The sequence below is a fragment of the Clarias gariepinus genome, chromosome 14 (assembly GCF_024256425.1).
Source record: "Clarias gariepinus isolate MV-2021 ecotype Netherlands chromosome 14, CGAR_prim_01v2, whole genome shotgun sequence".
NCBI lineage: Eukaryota > Metazoa > Chordata > Actinopteri > Siluriformes > Clariidae > Clarias > Clarias gariepinus.
Window position 1 is genome coordinate 6,210,887 of NC_071113.1, and position 14,679 is coordinate 6,225,565.

At 41.2% G+C, this 14,679-nt stretch overlaps 1 protein-coding gene across 1 annotated transcript in view; it reads left to right on the forward strand.

The window, feature by feature from the left end:
* The window catches only part of wnk4a (WNK lysine deficient protein kinase 4a), a 53,608-nt gene that overhangs the window by 35,960 nt on the left and 2,969 nt on the right, over window positions 1-14,679 (forward strand). The window contains exons 11-19 of the mRNA XM_053511510.1: window positions 1,823-1,939; window positions 8,406-8,582; window positions 10,081-10,132; window positions 10,263-10,352; window positions 11,656-12,470; window positions 12,610-12,703; window positions 13,177-13,906; window positions 13,991-14,196; window positions 14,344-14,450. Coding sequence (XP_053367485.1) covers window positions 1,823-1,939; window positions 8,406-8,582; window positions 10,081-10,132; window positions 10,263-10,352; window positions 11,656-12,470; window positions 12,610-12,703; window positions 13,177-13,906; window positions 13,991-14,196; window positions 14,344-14,450 — 2,388 coding nt within the window. The remainder of the gene's footprint in view (window positions 1-1,822; window positions 1,940-8,405; window positions 8,583-10,080; window positions 10,133-10,262; window positions 10,353-11,655; window positions 12,471-12,609; window positions 12,704-13,176; window positions 13,907-13,990; window positions 14,197-14,343; window positions 14,451-14,679) is intronic.

Genomic DNA, 14,679 nt, shown 5'->3' on the forward strand with positions numbered 1-14,679 from the left:
TAAATTGCACAGCTGGGTTTCTAAATACGGAGACTCGGTTGGCTGCCAGATTTTTTATTTATTTTTTTTACAAGAGGTTGCACACCATGTTTTTAAGGACTCAAGTTGAAATTCTTTAAAGGTAGAAGGAATAAAATGTGAATTCTAAAAAGCGCGATATTCATTCGCATTAAATTAACATCTTATATTTTTTTGGTACAGGTGATAGGTGTCCTAATGGGGACCGTCTTTCCAAAACCCTGCTCTGATTGCATTAGTTTTACATGGAGATTCTATTCTCATCTGAATCTGTTCTTTATTTGACTAACTTTGTGTTCTCACACTCTGGAAGATTATGCCTTGTTATAAAAGAACTTGTAGAAGTAACCATACACCAGTTCAAACTGACATGTTGGTACAGATTCAGTGAGGTCCTGTGGGGAAACAGGTTTCATGTTTTTTCTTAAGTTTAAACACGTGTATTTAAAAAACACTCCTGAAAATATGGACAGCATTTAAAAGGATGTTTCGGTAAAATTATGGAGTTTTTTAGTGAAAGTACTGTACAACTTTTAGATAGACGGTTGTCTGAGTTACCTTTATTCTAACACATTGTGAGGACCTTTAATGGCCATATGACCACCTTTAATGCACACTAATTAAAACCTGGACTTTTGATTGCACTCCCTTTAGAAAACTCTACATAATCCCTACACTAATGCACTTATCCTAGTGCTTGGATACCATCAGTGTAGAAAGTTTTCTCAGTATACCAAACCCATGATCAGACTGCCTGCTTCACACCTTAAACACTGGCCTCCCAGGAACTCCTTTTATAGCCCAAAAGTATCTAAACGGCTTGGACGGAGGTCAGGCGGTAATCAGCCGTAATCAATCAGTTGTAATGTTCGAACGGTGTTGGTTAACGATTGTGTGTACAGTTTCCCCAGACAGATACATCTCCTCTTTAAGTTGGTGATAAGTTATCCGTTGATTTTGGCCAGGGTCCTCCACGGACGTCTGGCCTTCTTTAAAACGTTTGCACTATTCAGATGTTTTTCCTGCCGCTAAGATTCGTCTGTGAATGTTAATCAGTTTTACACCTTTATTCACATGAAATTTCATCAGAAGTCCCGGTTTGACTTGAACGGCCATTGTATCTGTACTAAATTTATGCTGGATCATGCTGGAACAGGATCTGCTTAGTCTAGGTTCTGGAACCGTGTTTACACAAGATAAGGCATGACTTTTTTTTTTTTTATTAAATACTATATATTAAAATAAAACATCATCTCATTTAATTATGCAATCTAAGAATTATGATTTTTTTCAATTTAAAGCAGTTTTACACGTGTAGCCCAGGTCAGAACTTCATCCCCTGGTGTGGACATTCTGTACAGTATCCAGACGAGACAACATGAGCTGTAATTTCACAAGATGTTTGCAGCCCGGGTGTTTACTGTCACAGTCCTCAGTCACGCAGCGCCTTGGCCAGAGACGCATTAGTGAAATGACCCCTGAGTTCACGCCAGTTTTGTTAATTTTAGCCTCACCGCCACTCTTCCTTATGTATTGCTCCAGGACGACTGCATGTTTTGGCCGCATGGATGCAGCAGGCTGTCCTGAATCCTTTTAATTCTCAGCGGTGTAAAACTTCATAATAGATTTTAAGACCTGGAAAAATAAAAGCAGTTCTTGTTCTGTTTTATCCTGACGTTGCATGATCTTATTGTAATTAACGTTCTTCCATGTAAAGCCTCGAAAACTTCGTGCTCACTCATCATAATGAACACTATTTTATATTGGGCATGAGTTTAAAATCAAAAATGTGTTTCTTCCTCAGCTATCTGATAAAGTGGACCGGGTGGTGGAGTGTCAGCTTCAGACACACAATGATAAGATGGTCACCTTCAAATTCGACCTCGATGGTGACAACCCTGAAGACATCGCCGGCGTCATGGTAGGCCGTCTCATCTATGTATCGCACACACTCTCGCAAATCCAAAGCTAGTTCTAAAACAACACAAGAAATAGAGTACGTGTCATAGCTTTACGTAACCGCTCTGTTAGAGCTCCTATCAGCCCCGCCCCCGAACGCCACACTATCCCCCCTATCACTATCGCTTATGTCTCCAAACCCAAGCCTTGCACATCACTGTAGTCAAAGTAAGAAGTTTACATAAACATACACGATTTCAAATTTTTTCTGTAAGGATCATGCACACTTTTATATCTACAGTGTACAGTTTTTCAACATAGCAATGAATGCATGTAAAATAAAGCATGCCGTTTAACCTGAAAGAAAATGTGAGGTATGTGAGGTATGTCGTGTAGAAATACAGTACAGTACGTTATTATGTTTAACGCTTATGTAACACATCGTATTGCTTTGATCATGGTTTTGATCTTGAGAAAAGTCTGAACAAATTGTCATCTATGGTACATTAAAGATTTCTCACGCTCCCTCTGCGTATCCTGTACGGGGGGCCTGGAGCCTATCCCCGGAGACTTGGGGGCTTGAGGCGGGATACACCCTTGATGGGGTGCCAATCCATTGCAGGGCACACACGTACACACACTACAGGCAATTCGGGAACACCAATTAGCATAATCTGCATTTCTGGACTGTGGGAGGAAACCAGAGTACTTGCAGGAAACCCACCGAGAACATGCACACAGACCCAGAGGCGGGAATCGAACCCTTGATCCTGGGGTGTAAGGCGACGGTGCTAGACACTAAGCCAATGTGCTGCCCAATTTTAATTTATACCTTTCTAAAATGATTTCTAATTATTTTTTTTCTTATTTTAATGAACTGTTGTATGCTGTCGAGTTAAGATTTCGGATCACTGGATCTACCCTTGTGCACAAAGCAAGGCGTTAAAAGACAGGTTTTGTCAAGATTGATGTGGAAAAACCTGACTCATCCTAGCTGAGCACTTTTGCACCGACTGCACTCGAGGCTTTCTCAGTGCCTGACCTCACTAATGCTTCTGTGGCTAAATGACCGCCGATCGCCACAGCAACGCTCCAGTATCTAGGGAGTCTGTTTTATCTGCAAAGAGAGGACCAACTCTGTGCCTACTGTATGCCCGTGGTTGTTAAATCGGCACATATTATACACATACAGTATATACAGAGACATGATTAAACCGAGCAGTTAAGGATTAAGGGTCTTGCTCAAGGATGTGACAATGCCAACTTTGCGCTGCCAGGATTTGAAAAATATGATCTGTATCCTAATGGCTTTCCACAGTGCAATATGAGGAGCCCAGAGGGACTTTGGAGCGGCCGGGATGGTGAACAGAAACGTATAAGCTGATGTGCAGAATCACCAGTCAGAACAGTCCTGAAGGCAAACGCAGAATAAATAAATGATTGGCTAACAAGGCTTGGGTGGAACTTTCCAAAAACTGCCTCAGCATACTATTATTACACTAGCGTCACATTTCACGGGACCATGCATTCACTGTGTTAGTCCTGGCCAGGCTTACGCCCAAACATACTGGACCCCATCCGAGCCAAACTAATTTATCTTGGTCTGGTCCGACGGAAGAATGAGCTCCCAGATTTCATCCGTCTTTTTAGACCGAGTCTAATCTTGCAGTTTATTCCTGAAAAGTGAGCGTTTTTTGTTTTTTTTTACAGTACATCGAGGTTGAAATTATTAAATGTTCTTCGCACTGTCTGCACTGATTTTCTTTGATAACTCCTGTGCCAAGTACTTGCTGTACCGCTGCAACTGTGCTTCCGTCTGCTATTCCGCAGTATCCTTCCCCATCTTTGTGAAGTCTCAGAATCAGATTGTTTTAATTCCTTTTGGCAATTTCCACCCGGAGCCATGTGGAGCATGACGCGGACGTGCAGATAGACACAGCTCATAGGTCCAAAATTGAGGAACGCCATTTTATCTCCATGCATTTAGGCTGTGTCATTCGTGTTATATCATAGGTGTACGTATTTTTTAGTTTGGACTTTCCAACATATTGTTTTTGATTGTACATTACAGGTTACATATGGAAATGCTTAACATGCCAACTTAAATACAATGGAATAATTTCGAACTTCTTAATTAACTAATCGATTTAAACTTTTTATCAAGAATTAAATTTTTAGATTTAAACCTGAGCTTTTTATATAGCTGCCCATACTGTACATTAGCTAAATTAAAACTGGTTTATGAAATGAAAGATCATAAAGCGTTATTTGGCAACATAATACAAACGTGACAAGATGAGCGTTGTTTTGAAACGTGGAGATTTTAAAAAGTTTTAAATGTTGGATTTTTCCTTTTTGATAGCCATGTCATGCAGCAAAAATAGCTAATAACTTCCAAGGGAGTGGCACCTCCAGGGTCCGGGTTCGATTCCCACCTTGAGTTTTGTGTGCAAGGAGTTTGCATGTTCTCTCCGTGCTTGGTGGGTTTCCTCTGGGTACTCCAGTTTCCTCCCACAGTCCAAGGACATTCAGATTAGGCTAGTTGGCGTTCACAAATTGCCCGTAGAGTGTTAATGTTGACCACGGTTGAAAAATGGGAATAAATAATCACCATAGGTCTCCCGGTACCTAGTTGGACTACATAGGTTCCTGGATGGATGAATGGATGGATGGATGGATCTCCCAAGGGGCCTCTTGGGCAAACAGGGCGAATGGGCAAATGGTCAGGCAAATTTGGCTCTCTCTAATGAACATCCATTTTTAACCACGAAAATAAATAAAATTCACTTGTTACTTTTTGTTAACGTAATCGGTCACTGGTGGCTCAGTGGTAGGTCTCTTGACTGCCATGTGGACGGCCCAGGTTTGATTCTGGATCACGTTTTGCTGCTTTAGCACCCTGCCCTTTAATCCGTGCTGCGTCTTAGGGGTGGGGTCAGCTTTAGTATTGAGAGGTTTTTTTTTTTTTAGTGTACATTTTATTTAAATAGTTAATTTAGCAGTCAACGAGCAAGCGGAGTGATGGATAGCGTTAAATCCGTGTGTCAGAAAGTGCTACCAGTGTTAAAGTGATAGGGATTATTATAATTATAATTAATGTTAAAAAACATGTCATAAAGTGCTACCAGTATGTCAGATAAAACCTTCCGATATTTTTTAGTGCTACCACCATTAAAAATTACAGACATACTGATATAACTATAAAATTTCGCTGCAGGTAAGAAATTCTGGCGTGGTAGGAAAAACTGATAGAACAACAATCCTGAAACTGGATCAGCGCATCTGGTGTAAAACCTGCCCGAAGTTGAAGGTTTGGATCTGGTCCACTGTGGCGACACTCAATGGGAGCAGCTGAACGAACAAAACCTTTTTAATTAATAACAATCCTATAAATAAAAGTCTGCTGTGTCTGATACATTTCCATGGTCTGATAGTTACCATGGCCTGTTTTCGTCCGGTCCTTCATACCTGGACGTATGTTCCACCTTGTATCATTGAAGTACTTAGAAATACTTTGCAGTGACCCTGTATACAGGATGTAGACAATGAGTGAGTGATATTTATAAATCATTATACCTATAGAATCGCAATACGAATCAACTAGGTATCATAATAATATCGTATCTCGTCGTCCCTGAGAATAAATACAATATTCTGATCAGGGTAAAAGTATTTCATTATATCTGCAGATGTACATATTGTCTTATATATTGTGTTGCAGTTTAGAAATTATTCGTAACAAAACAACAAAATGTTGCTTTAAATTGCAGTTTTCACAAAGGTGTTGTATACAGCTCTATATACTGTAGTGTGGAGCTCACAGTTTCCAATCATCTTTCAGCAAAGGCTTCGTCTCCAAGAGTTTAAAATAAAAAATATATGGACGGGTGAAATTTCTATCCCGGTAGCAGTAATGGGTTATACAGATTGTTTTTTTGTTCAGGCTTCAGGTTTTCCTGACACTTACAGGACATAGTTATAGGAGTATTGTATTTTCTTTTAAACCTGGGTATTAAAATAGATTCAGACGTTTAAGTGTGTAGTGCATTAATCATTGCACCTGAACACATTTTAATAGAAGATGTCGTTTTACTGTAGTTGTGCTTGTGTTTCCTGTAGTGTCGCATCATCTAACTTAAGTAACAAGTGGTTTATATAATTAATTATATCTGACATAACTAATAATGCACATTTTTGTAAGCTGTCTAAAAACAATATTAAAATGATTAAAAAGTGAGAGTGCACTAGTTGAATCGATATATCATACTTTATATTACGGTTAACTATGAACTTTTCATCACTACTTAATTAATCACTGAATACTGTACAGCTCCTGCTAGCCCACTTAGACTGTAAGACCCTACTCTCTATATAGGAGTGTGTCAGTATGTGGGCAAGTGCACGTGCATTATAGCCATGTGTATTCAGTGGGGAGTTTGCTCCCGCTCTCTCAGATATACAGAAGCTCTTTGTTCAGCACGAGCGTCTTGGCAGTATGGAGTCCCTCCTGGAGTGTTATTGGTTGCGCCGTGTACACCCACAGCTATTAGCGGGCAACAGGAGCACAAAGTGGGAATGAGCTGAATTAATAACCGTCCTGCTATTAAAAGTGTGTACAAGTTTGAACAAGTTCATACACAAAACCGCGCTCTTATTTGGGATGTCTAGGAATATATAGTGGAGATTTAGACCGTTCTGGATTGCACCACCTCAAACCGTATCATTACTACTCCTGAATTGCACCACCAACACTCGCCTTCTGTTCATAAAAGTAAAAAAAAAACTATTTATATTCATTCCATGAATACATTCTATATAATTAACCGAAAGTGTTTCAGAAACCCGTAGTGTTTACTGTTGTTATTTATGTTTGCGTATTTTATGCCTTCATGATGCATGTGGACATGAGACATGGTTTCTTAAAGATCTTGTCGATAGTCGCAGGCATTCAGCCAGACACTATAAACAGTTTGGGACAAATCGTGGGATTAACATGAGAACATGTACGATGCTTGTGCGGCACCGCATGATGCATTCCATCTTTTGAACTGCTTTCTCCTGTTCCAAGTCACAGTGGTTGACTAATTTGGTGATATTTTAAGAACAACATTGTCAGAAAATATTGCAGACGACTTTAAACCAGGGACGTTAAACAATTAATTATTAATCCATTAATTGCAGTGAAGTTCAACTGATAAAAAATCATTGTTTTGCACCATGTTTCTCTGTAGCGTATATATGTACAAGGTAATTTAAAAAGAATGAACCGATTTCATGACTAATTGCAGACCTTCAGTTCTTAAGCATCGTTATGAAATGAGTCAGTGTCACTTGTAAGACAGGTAATAAAAGTTGATTGTGAGTAGAATATTTGTGACTTGGCTGAAGTTTTGTTTTACTTTTCCTTAATAAAATATTGTGAAATCGGTTCAGTCTTTTTGAATCACCCTGAGCTACAGAGAAACATGGCGCAAAACAAGTAGTTTTTTATTAGTTGACCTTAACTGCAATTAATCTATTAATATTAATCGAGATATATTGATTTATATTCATCAATTTGATTAATCGATTAATATACATCAATAAATATTAATTAATATTATTAGATTACTTGCAGTAAAGTATGTATATATATATATATATATATATATATATATATATATATACTTAAAATTATTAATTTTTCATGAATTCTTAATTCTTGATATATACAGTATTAACTTCATTAGAAGAGCAGTTCGCAATGTCGTTTTTGTATAAGTATAAACAGAGATGAGGTGTAGTTTTGACAATTATTTTTTAAATACATTTATTTTCTCACATAAGTAATTTTGTGCCACCATATCTGTTTTAATAAAAGTTAAACAAATAAAACAAATTTGTGTCTCCTCATTACTTACTGACAATAAATCGATTATTTACTGTAAAAAAACAGACATATAATTTGAAACTCTAGTTTAAACCTGTTTAAATTCAGCAAACATTGCGCAAGAGCAGGCATGATTGGTTGAGAGTTTATGTAAGAGTGGGCAGGAATGGTCAAGTTTGTGTAAAGGAGTGGGTGGGAATGAGTTCCTTTGAGAATGGGATTAGGAAACAATCCCATTCACACCTTTGTCTTAAAGCAGAGTGCTGTTACACCACTTGACAGATCTTGAGAACAACAGGCCTGTACAGAGGATCTAAAGTTACTGAAAGGATGCAGGTGTCAGATTGGCCGATTCACAGAGCTCTCATAGCAGTGTCCTGTATAGAAAATAGAAAGAAAAGAAAAAAGAAAAAAAAAACAGGCCCTACAAATAGTCCCTGCTTTCATTGACTTAAAAAAGAGTTGACTAATTTAATCTATTGAACAATCATGTCATTGTGCAGATATAACCAAACAAAATGTTGATACCTGTGATTCGTTCTGGACCCAAGCGTTTGAGCTCTGATCTCACTCTCACTCTCTTCTTTTTCTTTCTTGTCTCCTTTTCTTTCCCCCCTAGGTGCATAAAGAGTTCATCCTCCCGTCTGAGAGAGACGGCTTTATTCACCGTATACATGACATCATGAAGCGAGCGGAGTCTCTGATGAGCAAAGATTTGGCCGGGCAGCAGGGCAAACAAGAAGGCGTGCATTTCCCACAGCATCATAACCCTGCCAGCTCCGTTTCCTCATCGCAGGTAAAGTCTGCACCAAGTCAAGAAAATGGAGGCTTTTTTACAAACAAATGTTTTGGACCATTTTGTGCTTGCCCTTCTGTTCCCTGAGGCCCGGTTTGGTCCCTCTCTCTCTCTCTTTCTCTCTCTCTCTCTCTCTCTCTGTCTCTGTCTCGGCCTTTTTAATTTAATTTATCACCTTTGTTGTTCAGCTTTATGGTCTGTAGTGAGTCAGGGTGTAAATCTGTGGGTTTTTTTTTTATTACCCCTGAACTTTACGGAGGTTTAAAAGGGGGCCAGGTAGGGCACAGTTTCTGGATGCTTGAGTAAGCATCAAATAATGTAATGAACCGAAAGAACCAAAGAAATAGTCCTTGTGTGTTTTCTAAGAGAAATAGATACAGAGACCAGACTCTGTACAGTATATATAGACTCATACAGACATTGCATTCATGGTGTGGACATTTTTGCAGAACTTTATACCAGTTAGACTGATGTAAGATTCTGCGAAGAGACTGACCAAGGAACAAGGCTAACTTGTTTGGATGTGATGTAATCATGGGTTGGGACTACGATGATGGTTGAAGAAGAGGTTTTGGACATAGTCACTGCCATTATGACACATCATGTCACTCACATGCGACCAATAAAAACGGTTCCCTTTCCTGTTAGTACGGCAGACCGGCATTAGAAAGTCAATTCCGTTGTTTTGTTTGTTTGTTTTTTATGCTGCTTTCGGTAACGTCCTGTTCGCACACAGAACACAGCCCTTCTTCTCTCTACGCAATCCTTCGGTCAAATGTTCTCAAATATCTTTAAATGAGTAATGGAGAACAACAATGGCCTATTTCATGTGGAATAAGTGATCTCCAACACAGTTTTACCCAAACACACACGCACACGCTCACAGGGCACCCAGCAGGGGGAGGGGGGGGGCACATAATTATTATCAGGACGCTGAGGAGATCTGTCTTGGTCTCAGCCCAGGGCGTGATTAGAACCAGACACTCCTTTAAATCAGAACATGGCCGAAAGAGATCAACGAGGGCCAACCCCAGCCTTGTGGGGTTTATGTAAATGCACTGGGGTGTGTGTGTGTGTGTGTGTGTGTGTGTGTATGTGTTTGGGGTTGCCTGCGCAAGCTGTCGCCCATCTGTCTGCTCGTGCACGTAGGAACTGACGAGTGTTTGTGTTTCGCTTCCTCGCTCAGTCTTAGAGACTTCTTTATAGTGTTGGCAATGATGGTCTTAAACTTACAATGAGCAAGTGCCTCCATCCTACATTTATATGTGTACGTGTGTGTGTGTGAGTGTGTGTGTGAGTGTGACACAGCCAAGCCATTACAGGAAATTACAGTAGCAAATAAGAGGAAGTGCAGTAAGCACTTGTAATTTTGACCTGATCTTAATCTGTTAAACATAAAAGCTTTGATTTAAAAACCCTTAGAACTTTGCATGCTACAAAAGTCTTTATTACAATTTTCAACTTACAGAAATGTCCCCCCTTTTTTTTTTCCCTTCAGCCAAACCTGCACACACATCTTGCTCGGACACATTCCACTTCCTCTCTGCCAGGTAAGAATAAACCCGGACAGCTATTATTATAACGTTACACATTATGCTACCGACAGAGTAATTAGTGCTTCATTTAACTATGATACTTGGTGTTTAATTTTTTTCCCCCTCTACATGCGTGTCCAATCAGAGTCCCACGGCTCAGTAGCATGGCAGAACGGAGAAATCGCATCACCAGTGCGTCCCCTCTTACGTTCTCAGTCCTTCCATAACACCATGGGTGAGTCTCTCTCTCTCTCTCTTTAACCATCCCTGCACACATTTTCATTATTTTTTTGTTCTACCTCCATGTTGTAGAAGCAACTGGCAGAAAATAAAACACACAAGCCACCATTTTTTTTTTTTTTTTTTACGTTTTCGCTGGCGCCTGCTACTCACACTAGGCTCAAAGCCTGACTTTGTATTTGCGTGTGTCGGCTCCGGTCCCAGAACCACCTGGGTAATTACTTCACCTGAATGCCGCTTGTTTGCGGCCTGCGATTGCCATTAGAGAAAGCGCTGGTGGAGGGTGGGGGGGGGGGGGGATGTTGGGGGGTGCACGTATTGACCAGCGGTAATCTTTCTGTACGTTTTTGTCAGAAAAAAAATAATAAAAATCAATGAATCAAAACATCTCTACACTGAACCTACTGAACTCTGAAAAACCAGAACCCCCTCAGTGTGTTCTGGTTTCCTGTTGTTCCTATTGTCAGAGCTGCTCTTTTCTTTTAATAGAGCAATTTGTCCTGCTGCTTCCTGGCGCTCCACACCACGTTTATGGAGTGTTATTTCACTGTTAGATATCCCCGCTGCTTGCTCTTGCGTGGTTTCAGCACCAGTTGACATTTTTCCTCCAGCCACAGGCAGCCATCTGGTTTATAATTTAAGACTTGTTAAAAAATAAATAAATAAATAAATCGTACAATTAAAAATACGACGGGCGTTCGAGTCAAACCGGGACTTTTGATGGCGCAGAATTACAGAACACGGTTATGAGAGTATAATAAAACTAGTTTTATTTCTCTATATAATCCCCTGTAAGCGTTTCACCAGCACGGAATGTTCACGGGAACCAAACCGTTAGTTTTTTTTTTTTTAACGCCTTCAAGTCCCGGTTTGACTCGAACACCAGATGTATTTCGATTGAATCTAAGTGCAAAAAAAAAAAAAAAACCAAAGACTTGTTGTTTATGTTGCAGTTATGTACCAAAGTTGGAGTGGGCGTAAAGAACGGTTAATACTGTACCTTCTCCTTTTTCTGTGAATGTAGCAGAGAACAAAGGCTTTGTCATTTATCTCTAATAGTCTAAAAAGCATTGGAAAACAAGATAATCCTGAAGAAGTGTGTGAATGCATGACTGATCAGACTTTCGGCTCGAGTCAAGTCGTGACATATCCCTTTTTTTTTCTCGAGTCTTGCTAATGGTGAGGTTTGCACGTTCATCGTTTGTATTTTGTAAACAATCTGAAAACCTTGGTACAGAAAAAAAACCTAAAACATGATTATTCTTTAGTTTTTATTGTTGTTTTTTTTCCTTTTCCAGGAACTTCACACCCATTCCATACCACGTACCCATCTGATCCCACCATGTCCCTTTCAAATCTTGGCCACATGCAGCAGTTTTCGATGCCCATCATGCCCAACTCTGCTCAGCTTCCTTACATGTACCCACCAAACCCTGGCTCCCCCAGGACTACACATCCCTTGCACTCACACATGCCCAGTAACCCTTCCCATCTCACGTCCTCCTCTTCCGGCTCTCATGTCACAGATTCCATCATCTCCACTGCCGATGGCAATCCGATGACCTCGCACATGCCAGCCATATGGCCGCCTCAAACGCCTCCGCTTTTCTCCTTGGCGAACATGCTCTCCATGGCCATGAGCATGGCCCAGTCTTTTAGTCTGCCACCCATGTCCTCTATTCCTGGCTTTCCTTCACACTTTAACCATGCCATGCCACACCAGGCTGGTTATCCCATGCCATACCCATCCCACTATACTCTTCCTTGCCAAGGAGAGGGCATATACCCACCGTGCATTCCAGATGCCCAAAATCTGAACCAGGATGCTGTGTATGGGTTTGCTCAAAGGACACATTCCCCATTTACCCATGCCCCTGGGATACCCATGCAGCATGTAGATGCTCATGTGCAGCAGATGTCCAATATTGTCCAAGAGAAAGGGGTTCAGGGGGGTCTTCCTGCACACATCCAGCAGCATACAGTACCTACAGACTATACTCTGCCACAAGGATACACAGAAGCTTTTCCCAGAGCTTCACCGCACCAATCAAGCCTCTCCAGATCATCGTCGTCCGGACTGTCATCTTCTCCAAGACCAAGTCCAGAGAGCATGGTGAGTCACGTCGACTGGGAACGTGGAGCTGGTGTGAAAATGTCTGCTAGAATTATTGTCTCTCACTTATGCTTGCACAATGCCAGTCTGTGTTAAGGAACTAATTTTAAATGCTTTTGCTTTTCTTTCTATATATAAGGCATCTTCATCCAGTCCCAGATCCCTTTCCCCATCGGCAGAACCAGAGACTAGTACCAACACGTGCGAGCTCATAGGTTCTCCTGTCAGCTCCGGTAAGATGTTCTAGACATCATCACATGCACATCTACAGTATTTCATAATACACATTGCCTTATTCTCTTTCTGTCCTGAGAACTGGTACTTTTCTGGAGACTTGGCCCCCCCATATTGGTGTTGGACGACATTACCACCCGTTAGCTGTGGCTTTAGAGGTGTTGCGTAATGACAACCAATGTGTTGTAATGTTCCCTGGAACACAGCCTGTAGGTGTTAGTGCTGCCCAAACCATACTAACACAGACAACAATAAAGCCCTTGCTTTTTACAAACCGTCTTACCCGTGCTTCTTGTGTCAAAGTTAAGTCATTGGGCGTTCAGGTCCAAATAGAGTAACTGATATTAATGTGGAAGTTTCCTACTGGGATAACAAAATACCATGAGGTCCACTTGATCCAACAAGAACATACTGATCTAGATATTTTTTTTGCTTTGATGATTCAACAACCTTATTTTGTATTCTCCTGTAGAGCCAAAACCAATAGTTACAGTTGGGCGCTTCCAGGTTTCGCCCACCAAGGTGATACCAGCTCCTTCTTTACTTCCTGACCAAAGCGCTAACACTACTCCAGCCCTGACACCCGCCGTCTCACCAGACATTTCCTATGATAATCAAACTAAGGAACAAACACCGTTAGAAAGAAATGAAATCTCATCCCTTAACAACACCACCTTCTCTCAGCACCTCCACATAGAAGTTGCTCAAGCTCAGCACTTCTCCTCGAATGCCAATCATGATCAAAGCCAATCATTGGGCCTTGAGCAGAACTTGCTCTCTGAGGTTCCTCGTAATGATTTCCGTCTCCGTGAACAATCCAAACAAGATAGTAAAAAAACCCGGATTGACGAGAACAAAGAAGAGGGGAAAGAAGAGGCACAGCAGAGTGGCGACAAGGAACCAGGCAAAGATGTCAAACCCCTGGAAGAACATCAGCAGCAGGAGCAGCAGCAAGGGAAGAAGAAAGCCAGACGCCTCGGTTCTGTACAGTCTCTGACCGGGACGTCGGTGGACAGCGGGCTTTGCGTCTTTATGGATCCAGAGGCTCCTCTAGGGGACGGGATTATGGACAGCCCTCAATGTCCTGTCCCTCATCACAACATGTGGATGAGCTACACCCGCACCAATTCCTACATGAGCAGCGACGAATCTGAAAGCGAGGAGGAGGAGATGTGGGATGAGCTGCAGGAGCTGAGGGAGAAGTGAGTGGTTTTTAAACATTTAACACTTTTAATAACTCACGAGTGTGTTTTCCAGTATTGCTAATGATGACCGTTCTGCCTTAGGCATCTGTTTGAGGTGCAGACTCTGCAGGCGGTCCAGAAGAGAGAAATAGAGGAGCTCTACGAGCGGATGGGAAAAGTGCCTCCTCCGTGCATCTTCTCCCCGGCGACCATGTTGTCCAGTCGGCAGCGTCGGCTGTCTAAATCAGGAGGCTTTCCTTCGTCCCGTCGCAACAGCCTTCAGAGACTGGATATTCTTCCTTTAACAGGTAGAACTGTCTGCAGTCGAAGTACTGTAAATTAGTCCCTTGTTAAAATCTTGATTGCGGAGTTATACAGCATGAGGGAAATAAAGAGCATGTCAGATTAAACACAAGACTACTGAATCTAAAGCTGTTGCTCTGGTGGCTTTACAGGGATGATAAGGAAGAACTCTGTAAGCGGAAGCAGCAGCAGCAGTACCAGCAGCAGTTCACAGGACCAACCTAAAGGGGTGACCTTCACGCCTGACCTTGCCAGAATGGTACGCTCCAATTAAACCTACAGTTAAACCTTGGACTGCGAACATAATGCGTTCCGGAAGCATACTTTTACATCAAAGCGCTTGTATATCAAAGCGAATTTCCCTCATAAGAAATGATGGAAACTCTATTGATTTGTTCCACAACCCGGAAATATTCATCTAAAAATAATTGATACAAATTATAAAGTAAAAATAAAAGAGAGGGAAAACTGTGTAGGATGACTTTCAC